Source organism: Pyrus communis, chromosome 4 (genome assembly GCF_963583255.1).
Source record: "Pyrus communis chromosome 4, drPyrComm1.1, whole genome shotgun sequence".
In the NCBI taxonomy this organism is placed as follows: Eukaryota; Viridiplantae; Streptophyta; class Magnoliopsida; order Rosales; family Rosaceae; genus Pyrus; species Pyrus communis.
In genome coordinates this window covers 17,332,302-17,354,729 of record NC_084806.1, presented here as the reverse complement: position 1 = coordinate 17,354,729, position 22,428 = coordinate 17,332,302, and the positions used below count along the sequence as shown (strand labels likewise).

The 22,428-nt window shown below is 37.7% G+C and overlaps 2 protein-coding genes and 1 long non-coding RNA gene across 6 annotated transcripts; 2 read left to right on the top strand and 1 right to left on the bottom strand.

Annotated features, from left to right (window-relative positions):
• Positions 1-1,543: 1,543 nt before the first annotated feature.
• Positions 1,544-4,475, top strand: LOC137732544 (prefoldin subunit 1-like). The gene is made up of 5 exons (XM_068471865.1): positions 1,544-1,724; positions 1,801-1,854; positions 1,949-2,061; positions 2,327-2,411; positions 4,140-4,475. The coding sequence occupies exons 1-5, from the start codon at positions 1,701-1,703 to the stop codon at positions 4,251-4,253; spliced, it is 390 nt and encodes a 129-aa protein (XP_068327966.1). The 5' UTR covers positions 1,544-1,700; the 3' UTR covers positions 4,254-4,475.
• Positions 4,476-5,295: 820 nt separating this feature from the next.
• Positions 5,296-9,255, bottom strand: LOC137732545 (uncharacterized). 4 transcript variants are annotated; one of them, XR_011068348.1, is made up of 8 exons: positions 9,095-9,255; positions 8,863-9,020; positions 8,539-8,734; positions 6,721-8,084; positions 6,449-6,520; positions 6,282-6,371; positions 6,091-6,206; positions 5,296-5,650 (listed from the first exon to the last, which is right to left on the bottom strand). It is a non-coding gene; the product is annotated as an uncharacterized lncRNA (long non-coding RNA). The 4 variants fall into 4 exon arrangements; XR_011068346.1 differs by having other exon boundaries at positions 8,863-9,255; XR_011068347.1 differs by having other exon boundaries at positions 8,576-8,734; positions 8,863-9,255.
• A 5,686-nt stretch (positions 9,256-14,941) lies between these two features.
• Positions 14,942-16,940, top strand: LOC137731811 (ubiquinol oxidase, mitochondrial-like). The gene is made up of 4 exons (XM_068471038.1): positions 14,942-15,404; positions 15,522-15,650; positions 16,015-16,503; positions 16,678-16,940. Exons 1-4 carry the CDS (start codon positions 15,042-15,044, stop codon positions 16,735-16,737), a joined length of 1,041 nt encoding a protein of 346 aa, XP_068327139.1. The 5' UTR covers positions 14,942-15,041; the 3' UTR covers positions 16,738-16,940.
• The last annotated feature ends 5,488 nt before the right edge of the window (positions 16,941-22,428 follow it).

Below are 22,428 nucleotides of genomic sequence, written 5' to 3'. Positions count from 1 at the left end.
TATTGGGATATGCACAGCATCAATTGGATGAGTGCAGGTATGGTTAGATCATTGTTTGGGCTCAAAATAATATTATTGGGCCGAGTGTAGGTTTATGTTCGGCTCAAAGCTTTTTCAAATATATTATGGGCTGCCTGGTGGTCCCGGGCCATTCAACAAGGATGGTCGAGTCCTATCACAAGAAGGAGTAGTTCGGAAGGCCGAGATTTGTTCCTTCCTCGGCCGCAATCGCAAGATCAAGAAGTCAGGAGTGCACTCAACGCAACATCAACAAATTTTACTCCTCGGCCGAGCTCGGCCGATGAGTTGACACGTCCCGCATTCAACCGAATGACGTAGTTAGCTTATTAGTTACTTGACCTGCGCACCACATAGGCTTTGTAATTTTTAGGATCAACAAAAATAGACATATATTTTTTTATCGTTAGGAATAGAAACTAATTTACAACAGCATACATGATCATAAATTAACTAAATTAATCATAAATCAAGTTTCAATCATTAATCTTGATCAATTATCAACGATATACGTGATTATAAATTGACTAAATTATCATAAATTGAATTCTCGATCAATTATCAACGACGTGATCATGACCAAGTTTAAAATTATATGTTTCTTTGTCTCTTACTAAGGACTTCAAGTCTAAGAGTCTAAACCAGAGCCAGCAAACACTTAAAACATTTTGTTTTTATTAAAGGCTTGATTTATTCTAAAGTCTAAAGTAGAATTACCAAGGGCCTTACCCCAAAAAAATGATAGTACAAAAAGATTTCGAGAAACGCTAAAGAAACTCTCTATGAATTTTTTGACACCTCATATTTTTAACATATTATTTTATAATATTAGCACGAAAATTATATCAAACATGTAAAATGATCAAATAATCTTTAAAGAATCACACTTTTAGAAAAAAACTCCTTTTCATTTCTCAAACTTTGTTAAGTCGGATGAGCTAATATGTCACTTTCTTGGCTTTTGGCGTCAAGTATTTGTTTCGCATTTTCCTCTTACCTTGTTTGCTTAATCCACTTTTGTATGACATATCCTTAATTTTATTTTTCTGTAAAAAGTGTCCTTGTTTTATTGATCCATGGTGCAAAAATGGCAACGCGAACAACTTTGTCATTTATTAATCAATCAATCATACATGATTAAGCACTATTCGCATGATTATAGTTTTTATTTTTATTTTTAAACAAACGATATTATCTACACGGTAAATAGAAGTAGACTTAGACTCATAATAGGCTAACATAATATGTTTCAAACTGATATTTGACGAGAATTGAACTTAAAATCTCTTATTTAATTACACTATAAACATATGACATTTTATCGCAGTTGCGGAAAACAATAATACGTGCACACGGCGGAATAGGCATGACCGGTCACATCGGAGTGCAACTGATGGTTCTCATAGATATTGACAAAAAAAGCGCGTTTAGCGTAAACAAAACAAAGATCCCTTGCAAAGACCTGGACGCACGACCTATGAATTGATGGGCATCCTAATACTAATTCGGGCTGGAAGTTGGAAGACCCAAACCCGAACTCGAACCCGAACCCGAACCCGAACCCGAATACCCAAAACCCATTTACCAAATCATGACCGAGTCACTGACGAGGAGTAGCGAGCTCAGAATTCTGATTTTTCAGCCTCCGCCGCGCTCCGACTAAGAAAGCTTCAATTGCAAAAATGGCCGACGAAGCCAACAGGGCTGTAAGTCCCTCTCTCTCTCTAGATTTTCACTTTATCTCGCTCGCTACTAATTACAAGAACAATCAAATTTTTACAGGCGTTCTTGGAGATTCAAGGCCGCATGATCGAGCACACTGCGAAATTGAAGCAGGTTTTTTTATTTATCCAGATGATTTTTTAATTAATAAATTTTAAATAGGTGGTGAAAATTGAACTGATTTGCTGAGAACTGAGGTGGGTTTCAGGTGCAGACGCAGATGCGGAACAAGGAAGGAGAAAAGAAGCGTGCTTTTCTAACCTTGGAGGAGCTGCGGCCTCTATCTGATGATTCAAATACTTACAAATCTATAGGTACTTCGTTTCAATCAACCCATTTTCTCTGTTCTCAGTTTTAATTCGGGGAAAAACAGTGACCCATTTCTTTTGGGATTTTGATTTTTATATTATGATGTTTTTTGGGTTTAAATTGATAAATTTTGTTGGTTAATCTGTTTTGCAGGGAGAACGTGAGTTTCGGATTTCCGGATTTAAACATGAAATTAGATAGAGTTGTTCAGGTCTTGTTGTTGATTTGTGAGCTGCCTGATATACTATCTGATGATACATTTTGTTATGCTGGGTAGGTTTGTGTTAGAGCCGAAGTCAGTGTTAGTGAAAGAACAGGAACAAAAGCTCAAGGATAGTGAGACTGCAATCGCCTCGCTCCAGGTATATCTCTGCTTTCATTTGAATAATAACGGTCCCTTTTCTTTCTTTATAGGTTGCTTTGTTTCGTAATGGTTGTGGGGAAGAAAGTTAATATATACACCTTCGATTTCAATACACCTTTTAGAGATACCACTACAAAGTTTAGATGTCAATGCTCAATAAATTTGTTGCATTTATACACTTTGGTTTCAGTAATAACGAGCTTGCAGAATCTGCTTTGCCTCATTATTAGTCCCCATTTAGGAACTTGTTTTCTACTGTGTGCATCTCTTCCTAGGAAACTTCATTTTGCATTCTCCAGACTCCACAGACAAAATTTTACTCCGCTATAAAGACATTAACAATATCCATTCCGTGTAAAGGCTCCGTCATATTGTTGATTTTCATCCATTTGAATGCCACATATAAATGGGTTTCCTTATCTTGAATCTATAAATTCTATATGTTGTTGGTTTTAGTTTCAGTTTATCCGTCCCAAGATGTTGAGATATGTGAAATAAGAAGCCTAAAAAGATCTGTATGGAGCTATGACCATCTTTATTTGTAGCTATGTTATTTGTCATCATAGTAAATAGAAGAATGATGTGATTATAGGAAAGAACATTATAATTATGTCCTAAGAGTGTGTCTAAATACTTGCCAAATTCATGGATGAGAAAACAATACCTTGTCCTTTTTAGAAGTTTTCAATGGGTAGAATGTGATCATCTCTTATGAACCTTGTTTAGCAAGGTGAACTGATCCTTCAACTGATTTCACAACTAAGGCTCTGCCTTTTGACATTTAAGTCTTCCAGAAGAAGTTTACTAGGTTGGGGTGACATTTTGCTAGTGAATACATCAAATGAAGACTATCTTCACCCACTTCTCTCTCCCCCTCCCCCCAGGTCGTCAAAACAAAGAAAAAAACTGGAAGGGACTAATACGATAGTTCACAATTTGGCATGTGAAGTTGTATTTCCATTTTAGGGCTGCTTAAAAGCAAGCGTGCCCCATTTGATTAGCTTACATATGAATAGATGTCAAAAACTGTATAATGCTATAAATGTCGTATAAATCTTTCTAATATTAAAGAAAGAAATTGTCAAAATGTTTTAACATTTAGAATTAAACAAACCAATTAGTTCGGTTGTAAGGCTTAAGAAGATAAATTTAACATACTTATAATCTAGTTTATAGTGAAAACTGTTGAACTATTGTTTGATATTCACATTCGTGAATTGGGTTGGTGCCTCGTTGATGATTTCAAATTGTGCATTGCTTTGGCTGTGGGAGTAAAGAAAAAGAACATTGAGGAATAATTGCATAATCACTATGGTGTGGTGGTACAGTTGGAAAGAAACAAAAGGATCTTTTAAAGTTACGGGGGAGAGAAAATGGGGGTTTGTGGGGAAGAGTGCTTTTGAGATCTTCATAGCCTTCAATTTTGTTCATATTTTGGAATTTCGTAACCATGCAGAGGAAGGCAGGAGTCACTTTAGATTTACTTGTTATTAGTTCAGCTATTATATGCATTCGTGGTTGTTTTGGGAGGTTTTGTTGTTTCACTTGCTGGTTGGTTGAGGCTTTTGTATGTGCTCAATGGAAGAGCTTGAGCTTGAGCTTGTCCAGTATCTGTGTTAATATGCGTTTAAACTCGATGTCATGTTTATGTGATAATTTAAAGACTAGAACTTTTTATCTATTGGACTTTGGCAGAAATAAATTGTTTCTTTTGTGCTCTGGACAGACCTCAAAGGAATACATCGAGAAACAGGTTGCAGAGGTGGAGAGCAACTTGAGGGAGCTATTGAACCAAGATCCAGCTCTTGCTCGCCAGATAATGTCCATGACTGTAATGTAGTTTTTAAGCTTGTGAATTTTTTCTGCAGTTACTTTGTTTTCCATTCGGAACAAAACAGTTTGTAGATTTACTGGTTTTCCTTTCGGCTTGCACCCTTGTAATAGAAACGTAGTGTTTTCTTATATGGTGGATGATAGGTGACATATACTTAGCAACTTAAGCAAGTTCTTTCTATTTGCTTGAGCAAGTTAAAGTTTTAAGGGGTGTTACGTTGATTATCTACCTGATAGTAGTCTTAGCCCTGCTCCAAGCACTGGAGTGGAAATACCATTAGCAACTTTAAGTACACTTCCATGCAACTTGAAACAGGTGTCTCTAGCATGTTTATCCTTGTCACAATAAGTACACTTCCTTGTATCGGTAGTTTTAGATCCACTTGATCAAGAATTGGAGACTCCACGGGGAAATCGAGACGGAGTAGCAACCATGGCTGAAACAGTGGTCTTGGAGTCGCAAAATATTATTACTGCTTGAACAAATTCTCTTTGTTGAAACAAGAGAGCGTATGCGTCTCGTAGAGAGAAAGAGAGATGATAGAGCAAAATGCAAGGAGGAAGAGACGATGGCACGGCCTAGTCGGTGCAACGCGACGGTCAGACAGGAATTCAATGTATGTTGCAGCGGAGGTAGGGATATAGGTATGTACGACTATTAATTCCATCGACATGAGGAATTTCCAAAGGTTATGGGTAAATTTGTTGGGTGACTCCAACGGGTATGGTTTATGGGGTATTGGATGTTGGTAGATGTGGCCAACTGCAAGAGTAAGATTGGAATGGTATGAAAGTGGAAGACATAAATACGACAGGTCTTATGGGCTAGATGGCAATAGTGGCAATACGGGGATCAGAATTGCTCCGCTACCATACCAAATTAGAGTTAACTAGCAAAAGTGCCCGCGCGATGCTGCGGGTTTTAAAATTGTATAAAATATGTAGAAAGTTATAATGTGTACATATACTATTTACATACATATGAAATCTATTTACAACCCTAAAAAAAGGTTTCAACTTCGACATAACAAAAACAGTTTGCACAAATCTTAGCAAGAATTAACTAATATATATGAAGGGATCCCCTACAAATGAATAGTTTGCACAACCCAAGATAATATAGCAAGAAATAAAGAATGAAAAACCTTTTCTTCTGTAAAAATGAAAGTAGTAATACTGTAATAGTAACATCAGTTCTAGACATATTTTAAGTGTCGAATATAGGAGCATACTTATTAGCTATTGGATTATATCTCGTCAATAACAAACAGCCAATTTCCGCACCATTTTTCTATAGCTTCATAGTTGGCATAGTCTGAGCTAATAAGAAATCTCTCCACTTCTTTGAGATAGTTTCGAGTAATTTGTGGTTCCCATGAGACACCTTTGCCTAACATCTCAATGCTAAATCATCAGGAAATCCAGGAATAAGACATTGGTGCAAAAATTCTCTATATTCCAAAAGATTGTTAAATAAAATCAACCAAATACTCGAGACCAAAAAAGAGAAAAACTAAATGCGTATAGAGCTATAGATAAGATAGAGTTCAGTTCTTCGCGAAAGCAACATTGCATTTTACCAAAATAAAATAAAATAAAATAAAATAAAACCCAACAAAATAACAGATGAGTATATGCAGTGGCAGTCATATAAGAGTTCATTCCCAGCTGAAATTTGTTACTTCAGATTGGCCCATTCATCATTTCTATAAAATTTATATTATGGCATTCCCACTTAGCAAAACTAACATGTTAGCATTAATAAATTGAAAAGCTATATCATTGTAACCCGAGTCAACTTATCCAATCAGAAAAGTAGTGTAATATCTTTAGTAGAACATAACCTGGTCTATCCAGCAAGTTTTGTGCGAAACTCATTGAAATTCCTTATCATTGAGGTAAACTTGGATCTCATTTTCTGCACATTGATGAAGCCGTTCCAACCCAGACTCAACTTCACCTGCAGAAACACAAATTAATTAGGACAAAGCAACACGATGCATTGTCTCTCTTCAAGCTTGAGAAAATGACATACCTTGCAAGTACTCAAAGAACTTGGCATGTTCATGCTCCGGAAAATAATATCAATTAGCATATGTCCATGTTAGTACTCGCCTATATTCAACTATTTGAAAATAAAGAAAATTTAATAAGAAAAAGCAATAGACTCTTGGTAGAAAAGTGTGGTCATTTGTGGTGTACCTGTAGTCAGGCCTCTGTAATGAACTTCAACTGTGACTCAGGTTGGCACTACATATCGCTCTGCTTCTCAAGCTACAGTAACAACATCAATGGTATACATAACTCAAAAAAATGAAAAATAGTAGAAACTGAAGGAGAAAATTGTACATATAGAAAATACATTGCACTAAGCATAAACCCAGGAACACAAACCACACAATTGACATTCACATTCATCAGCTATACCAAAATCACTAACCAAGAAAGACATGACAGTAAAATGTTTTACTTACGTGCATAGTGCATCTGCAAGTTTGCAAGTGCTTTTCACCGGGACTGCAGTGCAGTGAAGGGAAAGGAAAAAAAAAATTACTCTAACATGAATTATTTTATAAATACCATAGATTGTCATGAAGAACATGTATTTTGAAATTATAGACATGATTTATACCCCAAAAAGTAGATAATAGAAACTGCTAAAGCATCAATTGAAAAAATAAAAAGAAGATTCATGCACATCGAGCCTATGATAAATGTCAATTAATTGACATTAAGTCAAAGAAAGCATCTGCTAAAGCATAATTAACCCAACCTACTTTAATCCATGAAATCAATTCAGTTATCCCTTCCTATTCTGATAACTGTCCGAACCATGAATGAGATACAATTGGATCATCATCCAAAAACCGATACAGGTGGTTCCCATCCTCAAATAGAATTTTCCTGGTGCAACATAAAAGCACTGTTGAAAACAACGGAAGAATACATGTCAACAATGGCATAATATATGTGAAGCAAGTTGGTTTGACATGAAAACAAAAATTGTAATTGTCCACATATTTCACGCCTTCATTGTATAAGAAAAATTTCAGTCCAACCACTTGTAGATCAAATGTAATTTTGATTGAGAATTATTCTTTCCACCCAGAATTTCCTAACAATAAAACAAAGTGAATGAGAATATAAAGACACTTCCAAGGCAAACTTCAAAGGCTCACTGAAGAACATTATGCAAAATAGAGTTTGCATGCAAACTTTCTCCAAATTCAATAGCCTGCATCGTAACAGAAATCGAAAGGTAAAAGGAAAGAGTTAATAAGAATAAGATTAGCTAGCAATCTGTTTTGCATATATAGTAGATACAACATACTTGATGAAATCATTTCTTGCATATGAAATACAACATCGTCATTTAACTGCATACACAGTGCAAAAACCTCTCCATTTGCTTTTAAGACAGGCATCCCAAGAAGTTCAAGTAGTTCCTATAAAACCACCTTTAGTAAATAACTGATAAGCACTCATAATGCCTCACCAACAAACCAAAAGGTATCTATGTTGAACACATGTTGCCAAAAAAATGATTAAAGTATGTATAAGCATGGATACTCAGTCGACTACTAAATCATGAGCAAACGAAAGGTCTGCAATTAGGTACAAAAAAATCCATTGCACCAAAATGCCAAAATAATACTAAACAAATACAAACCACAGTTTTTAAATTGATAACAAAATCGTAACATCAGAAAGAACCGACCATGCATTCTTGAATATACCTTGTAAATGTCTTGTTCCTCGTAACTGAAACACCATTTTTAGCCACATGCAAACTCGCTGAATCAATACCAGAGAAACGAAAAAACCTTGCAATACTCACCTGCGAATTCAGAGGCGACGGAGTTCCGTTAGCCACAAAGATCATAAATGCACCAAATAGAATAAACACTCAACAATAATTAAGCTTACTCTCAATTCAAAGCCTTAATCTTTTATCTAAGCTAAGCAACAACACAAAGAACAAAAAATAAAAAAGGCATTGTAAAAAACAATAGAAAAATTACTGAGAGTAACATAATTTATACCAATAAACTACCATTCAATTTCAATTTTGAAGTAACCCCACCACATTCCCCAAAGACTAAACCAAAACACAACAAACTCACCCCAAATTTTCCATTTTATTCCCTATCTTTCAATCAATCAAACATACCCTCAAAGATTATATAAACAAACTAAAATCCTAATTCCAAAACAAACCCCTGTTTTAAAAATTTCTCATCTTTCTTCATAAAGCAATCAGAAAATGCAAGCGCATAAACAAATTACTGAACCTTGGGGAAGAGACAGATGGTACGGAAGACGGATAACCTGAGGTGGGGACTTCGTGCACGATCCTTGGCTGTTTTGTGCTGTACGATAAAAAAAAAGGAGAGCAAAACGGAAACCGAAAACAGAAGCTCACTTCGCATCAACTTTTTAGGAAGCAGCAGCTCTAGATTTACCCCTATTCAGCTAAACCGCAAAAACCTATGAGAATCGTTCAAAAACGAAAAAAAACCCGATATATATATATATATATATATATATATATATATATATATATATATAGAAAAAGGAAGTCAGATTTGGGGAAAAATAGAGATGAAAAAAAATACCAGGAGAAGGAAAGGATGAGACGCTGGAGGAGAAGATGACATCTAACGGAGCAGCAACTTGAACGGAGCTAAAGCGAGTGCAGATTCTGATGAGGGATGTTTTGATGATGCAGGGATTTCGAGGACACTGGATTACCTTGGAATTTCTCCGTTTGTGACTAAGAACACTCGAGAACAACGTTTTAGTTTTCTGAGAAAGAAAACTCCAGAGAAGCAGAGGAAGAGCGCTCACCTGTTCACTTCCCTTCTACGATGGCTGACACGCGGATCGAAGAGGCAAATTAGTAAATTTACTGTGCTGTGTAGGAAAAAGGCTGAAAACAGGTAACAATTGAAGGGCAAATCCTTCAAACCACTGTTAATGAACTGTAACTTCAACTGAGTTTTAGTATATATAATTTCTTGATATATTCAAGTATGAAACCCATTACAAGGAGTATGATTCTCTCATATCCTGTTACTATCTTCTTCCCTCGTATTCTCTCACACCTTTCCTTTTTGTCTTCTCTATATAAAAAAGGGTTTATATAACAAATGATCCTTGAAATTGACTTTCATTATCAAGATGGTCTTGAAAATTGAAAATCAATCAATGTAGTATCTGAAAATAGGTGTCGCAAATCAATGTGGTCATTCCTTCACAATGATGTTAAAATTTCCGTGGAGGCTCTGCCTACTCGATCTCGTTCATGAAGGGTGACCTACTTATGTTGGTCATGTTCTATCGTAGTGCCTCGTCGGCGACCTCATTGCGTTGAAAATTACATAATAGCTTGGTCAAGAGTCTCTCTACTTCTTCCTGAATTTGCCTTTGTTGGGGTAACGGAGCTCTCGGCTACCCCCAGCCGTGACTTATTGGTCTAGGCTGCTCTTCCATGTGTTTGGCTTGTCTATACTGCGGATGTGGTGCGTGTGGTGCGTTCCTAGCAAACGAGCGAGTTATTCGCAGGTTGTCGGTTGAGCTTGAGCTGGATTGAGTGATTGCTTTTCTCTGTCCGTCGTGCTACCTACTCCGATGTAAGATCAATGATGCTCCTTACAGGCTTAGCCGTAAATGAACACTTCGCTTGGAAGGTTGCTCATGTTGACTATCGGAGTATGACCCTAACCATGAATGTACGCTTATCCGTGGGCCTAGTTGAGAGTGCACACTCCTCCGCGCACTAAAACAGGAGTATACGTTATCTCGGGGGCCCAATCGGGAGTGTACACTGCCTGAACGCTCAGTTTGTGGCTGGTCGAGTGGCTACTTGCTGGGACGCTGCTGGAAAGGTTCTTTGTCCGCCCTTGTCCTACTTCGAGACACCTCATCTGGGGCACGTTGCCTCTTGGTGCGCTGTAAGCTGGTTCGCCAAGGTCGTCTGTTGTGCGAGGGTGCTCGTCAACTCTGACTTGTCAAGACAAGTGTTGTTCTCCATTTGGGTGGAATAGCTTGGAAGGAATGTGTTTCCTTGAGTAGTGGAAGTGTGGTAGACTCCGGGCGCGAGATTTAAGTTAGGAAATGTCAAATCCGCAAAAAAATGTGGTGAAAATGCTCTCAATTCGATCATCAGTTCTGAAATTTGGAGCGGGGATGGTTGAACTAATCTTGGATCGATTTGGGCTGCTTGGAAGACCACTGGAGCAGACTGGGCTGCGAAAGCAGGTTGGGCTGCTCGCCGGGAGTAGGCTGCTCGGCATGTGGCGCATGTGGGTGCAAAGCTAGGGCTCGGCTTGGCAACACATTGGGCTCGCGTTGGGCTTGGAGTGACATGGCTTGGGCCATGGTTTTGGTGTCGTGGGCCTTAGATGGCATAGCTTGGGCTTGCTTAGATGGCACAGCTCGGGCTGTGGTGGTGGTGCCATAGACCTCCCCGCGGGTGGTGGCCATGGTGGCCACCGTGGTGGTTGCCATGGTGGAGCCCCGTAGCGGTGGTGCCGCTCCACCTATGATCACATTTAGCCTCGTGGATTGCCGCTGTCCCATTTCTTGAATATTGGAAGTTTCACTTGTGGAGTTTTCTAAATTTCTAGCCATTGTATTTCTCTTTGACGTTTTATCAAAGAATCTTTGCAAATAAAAAATTCTAATAATAAGAACGTAAGAAAAATATACAAATGGACAAGAAAAAAATAGAGAAAAACCTTTTATGCAAGAGTCTTCTACAAGTGTGTGTACTTTAACTCTCAATGAAAGCACCAATTTGTGGATGCAAATTTCCGCCTCCTTCTTCTTGGACAAAATTGCACTTGCAAAACAATTAACACCTTAGGGTCAAGGCCAAGAGCTTCATGCCCCCATGATGAATGGGGAGGGGGGGCTTTGGTCGAAGAACCTCCGATGCCAAAGTTAGAATTTAGAGAGAAAAATGTTTAGAGAATTTTTGGAGTTTTGAAAGAGTGTGGACTTAGGTTTTTAGAGGAAATGAGGTTGAATAAATAGTGCATGGCCGGTCTTCCTCTTGAGAAAAGGTGGCTGGCCCTTTGGGATATTTTTTTGTGAAATGGGTGATTTAATTGGTAATTAATGGATTAATTAGGAATAAATCCATTAATTAGCCAATGAACTCAATTTATATGGAATGTTTTGAAGGTTATGGAATAATTAACTTGTGAAAAATATTGGATGAAATAACTTTGAATTTGTTACCTATTTTGGGCACTTTTGACTTGATTGTGAGATGTTTGTCCATTGCTTTCGCATAGGAATTCAAGTGCTCCTCAAGGGTAATTTTGTCATTTTTGTCCAAAAATCCACGTGTCGCCTCTTGATTATTTTTGGCGCCACATATACCATGTTGCATTATCTACTGCCATGAATCTTGGATTATCTACTACCATGAATAAAGTGCATGTCACATGTTTTCTTTTCAATTACATGTGCATTTCACGTTTTGCTTCCCACCAACTTTTTATTCTTGTGGCCAAATTTAGCATTATCAAATATGTCTGTTTTTTACCATTACCTAATTTATTTATATTTAGCATCACTTTATCTAAATTATATATTAATAAAATTTACCTTGATATTAAAAAAATTAGTGATTTACAGTTATAACCTTTAATACATAATTAAAAAAAATGTGAGAAAAGAAAGTAATTTTGAACAAACAACTTTTTGCTGTTTTTTTTTTTTTTTTTTAAGCCTCATAGCTACGTCACCCTATCATTATCCTCTAAACTCACTATCCCTCTCATTTTCTTTTTAGAGCACTTCCACCGAGGGTGGGATAGGTCGACACACAACCAAAAAAATGGCCCGGCACCTAGGGAAGTCTCTCTAGCCCACGAGATTGCCTGGCACCCAGCCTAAGCTGGTCTCCAGGCCAGCCCAAATTGACAGACGTTAGGATCGGGCCGTATGATGCCATGCTGATGTCAGGGATGGAATCGGTGGCTTAGATCTATGGATGCAATGCAGCTGTGAAGTGTGAGTCCACCGCAAAGAGAGAGAGAGAGAGAGAGAGAGAAAGAGTTCAAACCCGGAGAGGGATTCGAATCGCTGAGAGAGATCTAGCAGCACCGAAACCCTTGGACCCGCAAAAGAGAACAAAGGGAGAGAGATCTGAGGAGAGCTCAAGCTCTCGACTTCAATGGTAGGACCTCGCACCATGCACCGATGCCACATGCAAGTCCATGGTTGGGTTCCTTGAGCTCCAGGGATTACAAAAATAATATTTTGTGTTTGATTTGTTGAAGGTTTTGAAGAGGAAGGAGAAGGAGAGCTTAGAGGAGTGAGCTAGAAAAGAGAGAGAGTGGGAGAGAAAATAGATAGAGAGAGAGAGAGAGAGAGAGAGAGAGAGAGAGAGAGAACCGGTCAAATGATTGGGTAAGGAAATAGGTTTTTAAAACCTATTAAAATCATTATTTTAAAGGTCTAATTGGAGATTCATTTTATTTAATCATATTTTAATAAAATGGACCAGGCTATTTTTTGTTAGGAGTGGAGATGCATTTGGTCTATTACTGTTTATATGCTAAAAAAATAAGTTATACGTTTCTCTAAACGAGGGGTTAACGGAAGTCAAAGTCCTTGCCTCTAGGGCATTTTCGTCAATTCACGCTTTTAAAATTTATAAAAACGTAAAATTAGAGATGGGTTGTCACATTATTAATGTATCAAGGCGCTAAAATTATATTTTGATCTTACTCATAATTTTAGTCTAAAAATCATATTTGCCAAGAATTAGAATAAGTTTTCTATTATATATACCATGTTGCATTATCTACTACCATGACTCTTGGATTATCTACTACCATGAATAACGTGCATGTCACATGTTTTCTTTTCAGTTACATGTGCATTTCACGTTTTGCTTCCCACCAACTTTTTATTCTTATGGCCAAATTTAGCATTATCAAATATGTCTGTTTTTTACCATTACCTAATTTATTTATATTTAGCATCACTTTATCTAAATTATATATTAATAAAATTTACCTTGATATTAAAAAAAATTAGTGAATTACAGTTATAACGTTTAATACATAATTAAAAAAAAAAGGAAAACTAATGAAAATGATTTGAAAGCTTTGAGTTTTAACGATAAGGACAAAATAAAAGATAAAGTGAATAATACCAAGATTGACTTTTTAGTGTGAAAATGTGGTTTTTCGTTAAAGTGAACAGTACCGCGGGCTTTTCGTTAAAACTCCCTTAAAAAAATGTGAGAAAAGAAAGTAACTTTGAACAAACAACTTTTTGCTGTTTTTTTTTAAACCTCATAGCTATGTCACCCTATCATTATCCTCTAAACTCACTCTCCCTTTCCTTTTCTTTTTAGAGCACTTCCACCGGGGGTGGGATAGGCCGGCACACAGCCAAAAAAATGGCCCGGCACCTAGGGAAGTCTCTCCAGCCCACGGGATTGCCTGGCACCCAGCCCAAGCTGGTCTCTAGGCCAGCCCAAAATTAACAGACCTTGGGACTGGTCGGTATGGTGCCATGTTGACGTCAGGGATGGAATTGACGACTTGGATCTACGGATGCGATGCAGTCGTGAAGTGTGAGTCCACCGCGAAGAGAGAGAGGGAGAGAGAGAGAGCGTTCGAACCCGGAGAGGGATTTGAATCGCTGAGAGAGATCTAGCAGCACCGAAACCCTTGGACCCGCAAAGCGAACAAGGGAAAGAGATATGAGGAGACCTCAAGCTCTTGGCTTCAATGGTAGGACCTCGCACCACCGATGTTGCATGCAAGGCCATGGTTGGGTTCCTTGAGCTCCAGGGATTACAAAAATAATATTTTGTGTTTGATTTGTTGAAAGTTTTGAAGAGGAAGGAGAAGGAGAGCTCACGGGAGTGAGCTGGAAAAGAGAGAGAGGGAGAGAAAATAGATAGAGAGATAGGGAAAGACAGAGAGAGAAGAGAGAGAACCGGTCAAATGATTGGCTAAGGAAATAGATTTTTAAAACCTATTAAAATCATTATTTTAAAGGTCTAATTGGAGATTCATTTTATTTAATCATATTTTAATAAAATGTACTAGGCTATTTTTTGTTAGGGATGGAGATGCATTTGGCCTATTATTATTTATTAGAGCCTATCACTGTTCATTAAATGGATAAATAGGCTGGATGTTGGCGCAAAGTTTTTAGAGGTGAAATTGTTCAGATAACTGCCAACACTTTTTATTTTTTATTTTTTTTATGCCTGCATAACTCCTACCAAAAAATAAAAAAAAAATAAAAAACAATATTTGAGAAAAATAAAAATAAAAATTATATTTCAAATGTGAGTGACCTTTTCTAGTTTGGAATAATAATTTGCCTCACCCGCAGCAATTGCTTTCCCTACCGTACACGTATAACTTGAGTGCGTGGCGAAACGTCTATGGAGCCACGCTATTGCCCGAATGACCGCCAGTCAACGCTGCAACTCCCACATAATCGGAATTCCAGACAAGGGTAGTTCCGTAATTTACGCCACAACCGCCAAGGCCCATGCTCCAGTGAGATCCACGTTGTCCAGACAGCAGAAAATTCTGTACTTGAGCTACAAGCAAATGGCCAAAAAAGGTAAAGATGTTCCCGCGAAGCAGGCAACCAAAACCCCCTTCTAGTAACTTCTGCTTCTCTGCAATATAAGTGGTTGATCTTCAGGGACCCCCAAAAGCCATAACGCTAAGCGACAATCCAAACCGTGTTCTTACCGAAAACCCCTAAAACGTGCACTATCTAAAACCTTCTTGGACCGGCGAAGATGAACCGGATCGCAGTGAGGTCGTTGGTCGGCGGTCTGCGCGGTGCCCGGAACTACAACCGGTACATTTCCACGGCGGTCGCTGCTAGGCCCTTGGACGGCGTGGAGTTCCTGAACCGTCGGAGCGGCGACGGTTTTAGCGGATTTTACTGGATGAGGATGATGAGCAGCGCGCCGCAAACTGTTGCGCCACCGGTTGGGACTACGTCGGCGGAGAAGGAGCAGAAGGAGAGCGGGAGCTCGGTGGGCGACGGCGGCAAGAAAGGAAGCGACAGCAACGTCGTTGTGTCGAACTACTGGGGAATTCAGAGGCCGAAGATCGCAAGGGAGGACGGGACTGAGTGGCCTTGGAATTGCTTCATGGTGAGAAGGAGGAGGACTAGTGGCAATTTTATAATTTATTTCTTTATTTGTTGGTTTAATTTAATTTAATTTAATTTTTGGAATTTGAAGTGTTTGAATTTTGTTTGATGAGTGCAGCCATGGGAAACCTATAGGGCGGACCTATCCATCGATCTGGGCAAGCACCATGTGCCGAAGACTTTTCTAGACAGATTTGCCTTGAGGACCGTCAAGCTTCTTCGGATTCCAACGGATATTTTCTTCCAGGTTTTGTTACTTGTCTCCTCTTTTTTATTTTTATTTTTATTTTTGGTATTAACTTGCTCGTGTATTATTCATTTTTATGATTTCTTTTTTTAATTTGTGTGGTGCTTGTTATTTTGGTATTTTTGTTAAATACACAAGTGTAGCCAATTCCTTCCTAATCCTATTAATTAAAACCAAAGCAAGATTAGGATAGGATAACCTGGATTCATGAACCACCAAGTTGATGCCAATTCCTTGTCTTGAATCTTGTTTTTATTGATTTGGGGATTAATGTGGTTACTCTTAGTTACTAAATCTTGTTTTAGGATTATTCTTTCTATTCCAATACGATCTCTGTTTTCAACTATTGGATTATATGTTTCAGAGACGGTATGGGTGCCGTGCAATGATGTTGGAAACTGTGGCAGCTGTCCCTGGCATGGTCGGAGGAATGCTGCTGCACTTAAGGTCTCTGCGCAAGTTTCAGCATAGTGGTGGTTGGATCAAGGCTTTACTCGAAGAGGCAGAGAACGAGAGAATGCACCTGATGACCATGGTTGAACTTGTGAAGCCCGTGTGGTACGAGAGACTGCTGGTTCTCATTGTGCAGGGAGTCTTCTTCAATGCCTTTTTTGGTCTTTATATGATTTCCCCAAAACTGGCACATCGGATTGTTGGGTATCTGGAGGAGGAGGCTATACACTCTTATACAGAGTATTTGAAGGATATCGATAGTGGCAAGATTGAAAACGTACAGGCTCCTGCAATTGCTATTGACTACTGGAGGTTACCTAAAGATGCGAAGCTCAAGGATGTCATTACCGTGATTCGTGCTGATGAAGCTCATCATCGCGATGTCAACCATTTTGCATCTGTGAGTACTAAATGCCTCTTTCCATGCCCATGCCCTTTGATTGATTCTACAATTTTGTCACTTTTGTTGTCAATATGTTCCACTCGATGACGCCTATGTAACGAACGCTACCATGTTCACATGTTTTCCAAATACCTCTTGGTGTCTCATAATCTGTCTGTCATTTGCTTGCAGGACATTCATTACGAGGGCAAGGAATTGCGAGAAGCACCGGCTCCCCTTGGTTATCACTGAGGTGTTGGGATGCCTAGAATTAAAGAAATATCGTCTATCCGTATATGCTGGTAACTATGAACTAATATGTGGGCATAGATTGTTTCTGAAATTTGTATGAGAGGGTAAAATAGTATGTGAGATTCGTCTTAGTTTCGCTTCGACTTTTGGATTGGTATTATATAAATCAGTAACGAGTAAGATTTTATTTTGTTTTGTGTGTATTTCTGGGAGCCTCTGTCAAATACCCAGGATAAAGCTTCTGAAAGGTATTCGGATCCAGAATTCCTGTTTTTTTTTTTTTTTTTGTTCGTAATTTGTTCCGTTTAGGTTTGTAGGTCCTTTACCACCTGCGGCTGTGCTCTGTGATGCTGTAGTGTCCTCTAAAGTAGTCGTTCCTTAGTTATTTGAGAATCTCAGTTGAATACGTATGCATAAATGTTAAATTGTGATATGAAAGAATGGTGCAAGACGCTTGGGATGAGATTTCATTTTTAGGAAAACTAATGAAAATAACTTGAAAATTTTGAGTTTTAACGATAAGGACAAAATAAAGAGTAAAAGTGAATAGTATCATGATTGATTTTTTAGTGTAAAAATGTGGTTTTTCGTTAAAGTGAACAGTACTGAGAGCTTTTAAAGTTATGGTTAAAAAAAAAAAAAAATCTTTTGAAACCTTAGACTTCAACTAAAAAAAAAGAAAAATCTCAACATGTTCTTGAATTATTATTAGGTTTGCTGTTAAAAGAACTTAGGAAGTGTATTTTTTAGGCTTAAATAGTCATTTTATAAAAGATATGAGTTATTTTATATTAGAATTTATACCGAGTGTAGTCAACAAAATGTGGGGTGTTAATAAAAAAATCCTTGAAAAAATAATAATGTTGAATGAATATCAAATAATTAAACAATAAAACTGAAAAAAAAAAAAAAATCAATCTAACTTGAGTGACTGGCCAAGAAGGAGGTAAAGAAAAAATTTCAACGCCTTGAATATATTTTGTTTTGATTCGACTCATACACAATTTCGAAGCACGTATGACATATTAAGTAATCACTCGATCTCTTGAATCCTTTGTTAGGTAAACCGTAAACAAAATGAAACCCTAAATCCTAAAGCTTCACTCTTGGTATCTTTGGGTGATAAATTAGGTTGTAGAAAACTTTGATTATGTAAATTTTACATGAAAGCGGGGAGGAGTCTTAACAGTGAAGAAAGCTAGGATCTTGAAATATGCAGAGGAAAAACTCATAAATGAAGAACTAGGAGAAGAAAACTTTGGAGAGAAAGGAATTGTATATTTGATCAAATGAATCGTACAACCATCAGCTCACTACTATCCTTTTATACAAGCATACCTGCCTTTCTTACGACTAAACCTAACTAACCAATCTTATCCAATACAGGTAATTATCCTAGCTATATTATTGATGACGTGGCTAGTCAATATAAGTCAACATTCCCCCTCAATCTCAACTAGGGTACCTTGACTTGAGATTGAAGCAATGTCGAGTGAAAGTAGGACTGTGAAGGCCTTTGGTGAGCACATCTGCTGTTTGTTCATCAGTAGGCAAGTATTGCACTAGTAAATCTCCCTTATGTACTCTTTCTCTGACAAAATGGTACTTGGTATCAAGGTGTTTAATCCTTGAATGATAGACATGATTTACACCTAAAGCAATGGCTGACATATTATCGCAATGAATGGTTGGTGGCACATGTAAAACAACTCCCAAGTCCTTTAATAACAACTGATCCAAGCCACATCAGCTGCAATATGTGCAGGTGCTTTATATTTAGCCTCAGTTGAGCTTCGAGAGACTGAGGTTTGCTTCTTTGATTGCCGCGATATAGGATTATTACCCAGATACACCACATAGCCAGTTACTGATCTCTTTGTGTTCAAATCAGCAGCCCAATCAAAGTTAGATAATGCGGTTAAATGAATGTTTGTATTAGATGAATATGTGACCCACACTCTCTAGTGCCATGAAGATACCTCATAATTCTTTTCACATAACCAAAATGAGTATCTGTTGGGGCTGTCATAAACTGACAGACTAAATTAACAGCAGAAGCTATATCTAGCCTAGTGAAAGTCAAATATTGAAGTGATCCAACCAAGCTTCTATACAAAGTTGTATCCCGTAAAGGCTTGCCTTCAGTTATTAACAACTGATTGTGGGGTTTACATGGAGTAGTAGTAGGCTTACATGACTCCATTCTAGCTTTATGAAGAGGATCCTTAGCATATTTTGATTGATTAACAAAAATGTCTCCATTATCTCTATGTTGAATTTGTAACCCTATAAAGTATGTAAGTCTTCCCATGTCCTTTAAATCAAACACACCTACTAAGTCTTGAATAACACTTTGAACTTTAGTAGCACTTGATCTAGTAAGGATGATATCATCCACATATAACAAGAGAACAATGACATCTTGTCCATCATTTTTAACAAAAAGACTTGTGTCAAATGAAGAAGCAATAAATGCCAATGTTGGCAAGTAGCTTGCAAACTTTGAATTCCAAGCCCCTGGGGCTTGTTTTAGACCATAGAGAGATTTAACCAACTTACAAACATAATGTGGATGAGAAGGATCAACAAAACCCTAGGGTTGTTTCATATAAACTTCCTCCTGCAATTCTCCATGTAAGAAGGCATTTTTAATATCCAACTGCCTTAATTCCCACTTGTTTATAGCTGCCAAGGATAAAATAAGCCTGACAGTTGTGTATCTTACCACTGGGCTGAAAGTTTCAGAGTAGTCAAGCCTTTGTTCTTGAGAAAATCCTCCAGCCACAAATCTAGCTTTATATCTAGACACAGTTCCATCAAGATTTTTCTTGATTTTGTACACCCATTTGCTTCCAATAATGGACCTTTCAAGTAAAAGTGGTACTAGTTGCCAAGTTCCTTGAGTTTTAAGAGCATTATACTCTTCTTGCATTGCAACTTGCCACTGAGGTATGGTAGAGGCTTTTCTAAGACTAGAAGGTTCATCTGAGTCACTGATTGCAGCTAGAAAAGAAAAACCTCTAGATAACTTAAATTCATCATCCAACAAAAGAGAGTGTAATTCATGAAAAGAAGCAATAAACTTTGTGTAAGACTTTTTATCCATAGCACCAGATTGAAGAGAGGAGCATGCTTCTTCTTTTCTTGAAATTTGGAGCTGCATCACTCTTTTCCTTTCCTTCCCTCTGCTCTCTAAGAGTAACTCCAGCGTTGGAGCCCTCCCCCCCAGGCTATGCACTATTCAATCCACCTAATGAACAGTAACTGCCCTTAATGAATAGTAATAGCCCTGGCAATAGCATTTGCATCTCCACCGTTACACTTCAATAGCCTTGACAATAGGCAATAAAATATTAGTATTTTTTTTATTTATAAAATAATACAAAATAATTTTAATTGTAATATCGGATAAGATTTTTAATCGTTCTCGTTGCGCCACGTGTCATTATCCGAAGTATTATTAAATAATACAAAATAATTTTATTTGTAATTTGAGATAAGATTTTTAATCGTTGTCGTTGCGCCACTTGTCATAAAGTTCGAAAAGACAATTATTGGGGATGGATTTCCGATAAATTTTTTAATCGTACTCGTTATGCCACGTGTCATTATCTGAAAATACAATTATTGGTGATGGATTTCTGATAAGATTATTAACCAATCACGTCGCGCCACATGTCATAATCTGTTCACAATCTTTGAGGATAGATTTTCATTAGATTTTTAACGAATGACGGCATGCCACGTGTCATAATCTGTTCACAATCTTTGACGATAGATTTCCATCAGATTTGTAACGAATGACGGCATGCCACGTGCCAGATTGTTTGATGTAGAGTCGCTTCGATCCATCATGATGACGTGCATCATTCTTCACAACATGATTGTGGAAGATGAGTACGATTATGAAGTCGTTGATGAATATGAGCCAGACACGATGAACAATTCAAGAACACATATATATTGTGCTCATGACGCCACCGATGAGCCCGTGCAACATGAGTCATTACAAAGGGATGGACATTACAATGAAAGGCTCATTCAGCGATATACTGCATTTCAAATGCCAGACATGCACAATGCCCGACAAATTGACTTGATAGAGCACCAGTGGGCATTGAAACAAGCTGAAGATAATTAAGTTCATTTTGTGTGTTTTTTTGAATTTGGTATGTTTATGTTATTTTATTTGGTGTGTTTTATTATTTGGTATGTTTATGTAATTTTTTTAGTGAGTTTTTAATTATTCCGTATGCTTATGTAATTTTATTTGGTGTGTTTTTGTCATTTCAATAAATATTCTCTTAGTATAAATAACTTACCAAATTAATTTGAATAAATATTCAATAAATTGGAAACAACATAAATAATACAAACAATAAATAATAAATTACAACCCAAAGTGATTGGAAAATTATGGGCTCCGATTACAAAAAGTACTCTATTCATCATCACTTAACCAATTTGTGGTGCTAGGATGATCTTCTCTTGTGGTGCTAGGACCACCTTGGCTTGCTATCGCTTCTCTTGCACGCCTCCTTCGCACCACGTCTGCTTTCTCTGACTTCCAAAAAAATTTGGAATTTGGAGACTTCCCTTCTAAAGGCGTGTTCATAATCTCACGATCTCGTTGAGCCCATCTTTCTTCTCTAACATGTTCCCTTTCTTGCCTAAGTAGCTCTCTTTCTCTCTCATTAGCCTGAAATTCTCTCTCAATAGCTGCAGCTTTTGTGTCCTCTCTAGCCTTATCAGCCTTATATTTCGCCAGTTCCCTCGCCAAAGTCAATTCACCTTGGCGAGTAAGTTCTTCCATGAACTTTGCATAATCATTCTTGGAAGCACTCCATTTTCTCTTTGAAGCCTTCTTACCTTGAGGCCTAATTGGATAACGGGTCGAACCCGACGCTTGTTCAGGGAGGGGCGTTTCGGGCACTTCTTCTGATCATATGGTGCAACATCCATTGATTTCTCCATTTGTAGAAGTAGTGATAGGGACGATTGACACCTTTATGGGATTGCCTAAAGAACTCACAGAAAAACTGATTCTGGAAGCAGTCTAACTATATATTGTTGTGGAGTGGTGATCGGGTTCTTATTCAAAACTTGGCAGCTGCTGATGAATCTATGATTTCCCAAAAACTCCTAACACCACGAGGACAAAGAATGCATGCAAGATGCAAAAGTTTTGGAAAATATTGAAAGGCTTTTAACACTCTTAACTTTCTATGGTGTCGGCAATGAAGGCAAAGAAATTGCCTAAAAGATAAGAATTCCTTCATTCTTTTCAATTATAAATTAAGATCGAAAACCCAAATTTAAATGGGCTAAGACCGAATTAAGATCGAAACCCAAGATCGAATGGGTTAAGACCGAATTAAGATCGAATGGGTTAAGACCGATCTTACTGAATTAAGTTGAAAACTCAAGATTGAATGGGTTAAGACCGAATTAAGATCGAAAACCCAAGACCGAGTGTGTTAAGATCGAATTAAGATTGAAACCCAAGATCAAATGGGTTAAGACCAAATTAAGATTGAATGGGTTAAGACCGAATTAAGATTGAAAACCCATGACCGAGTGTGTTAAGATTGAATTAAGATTGAAACCCAAGATTGAATTAATGGGTTAAGACCTAACTAAGATTAAAAACCCAAGACTGAGTGGGTTAAGACCGAATTAAGATAAAAAAAC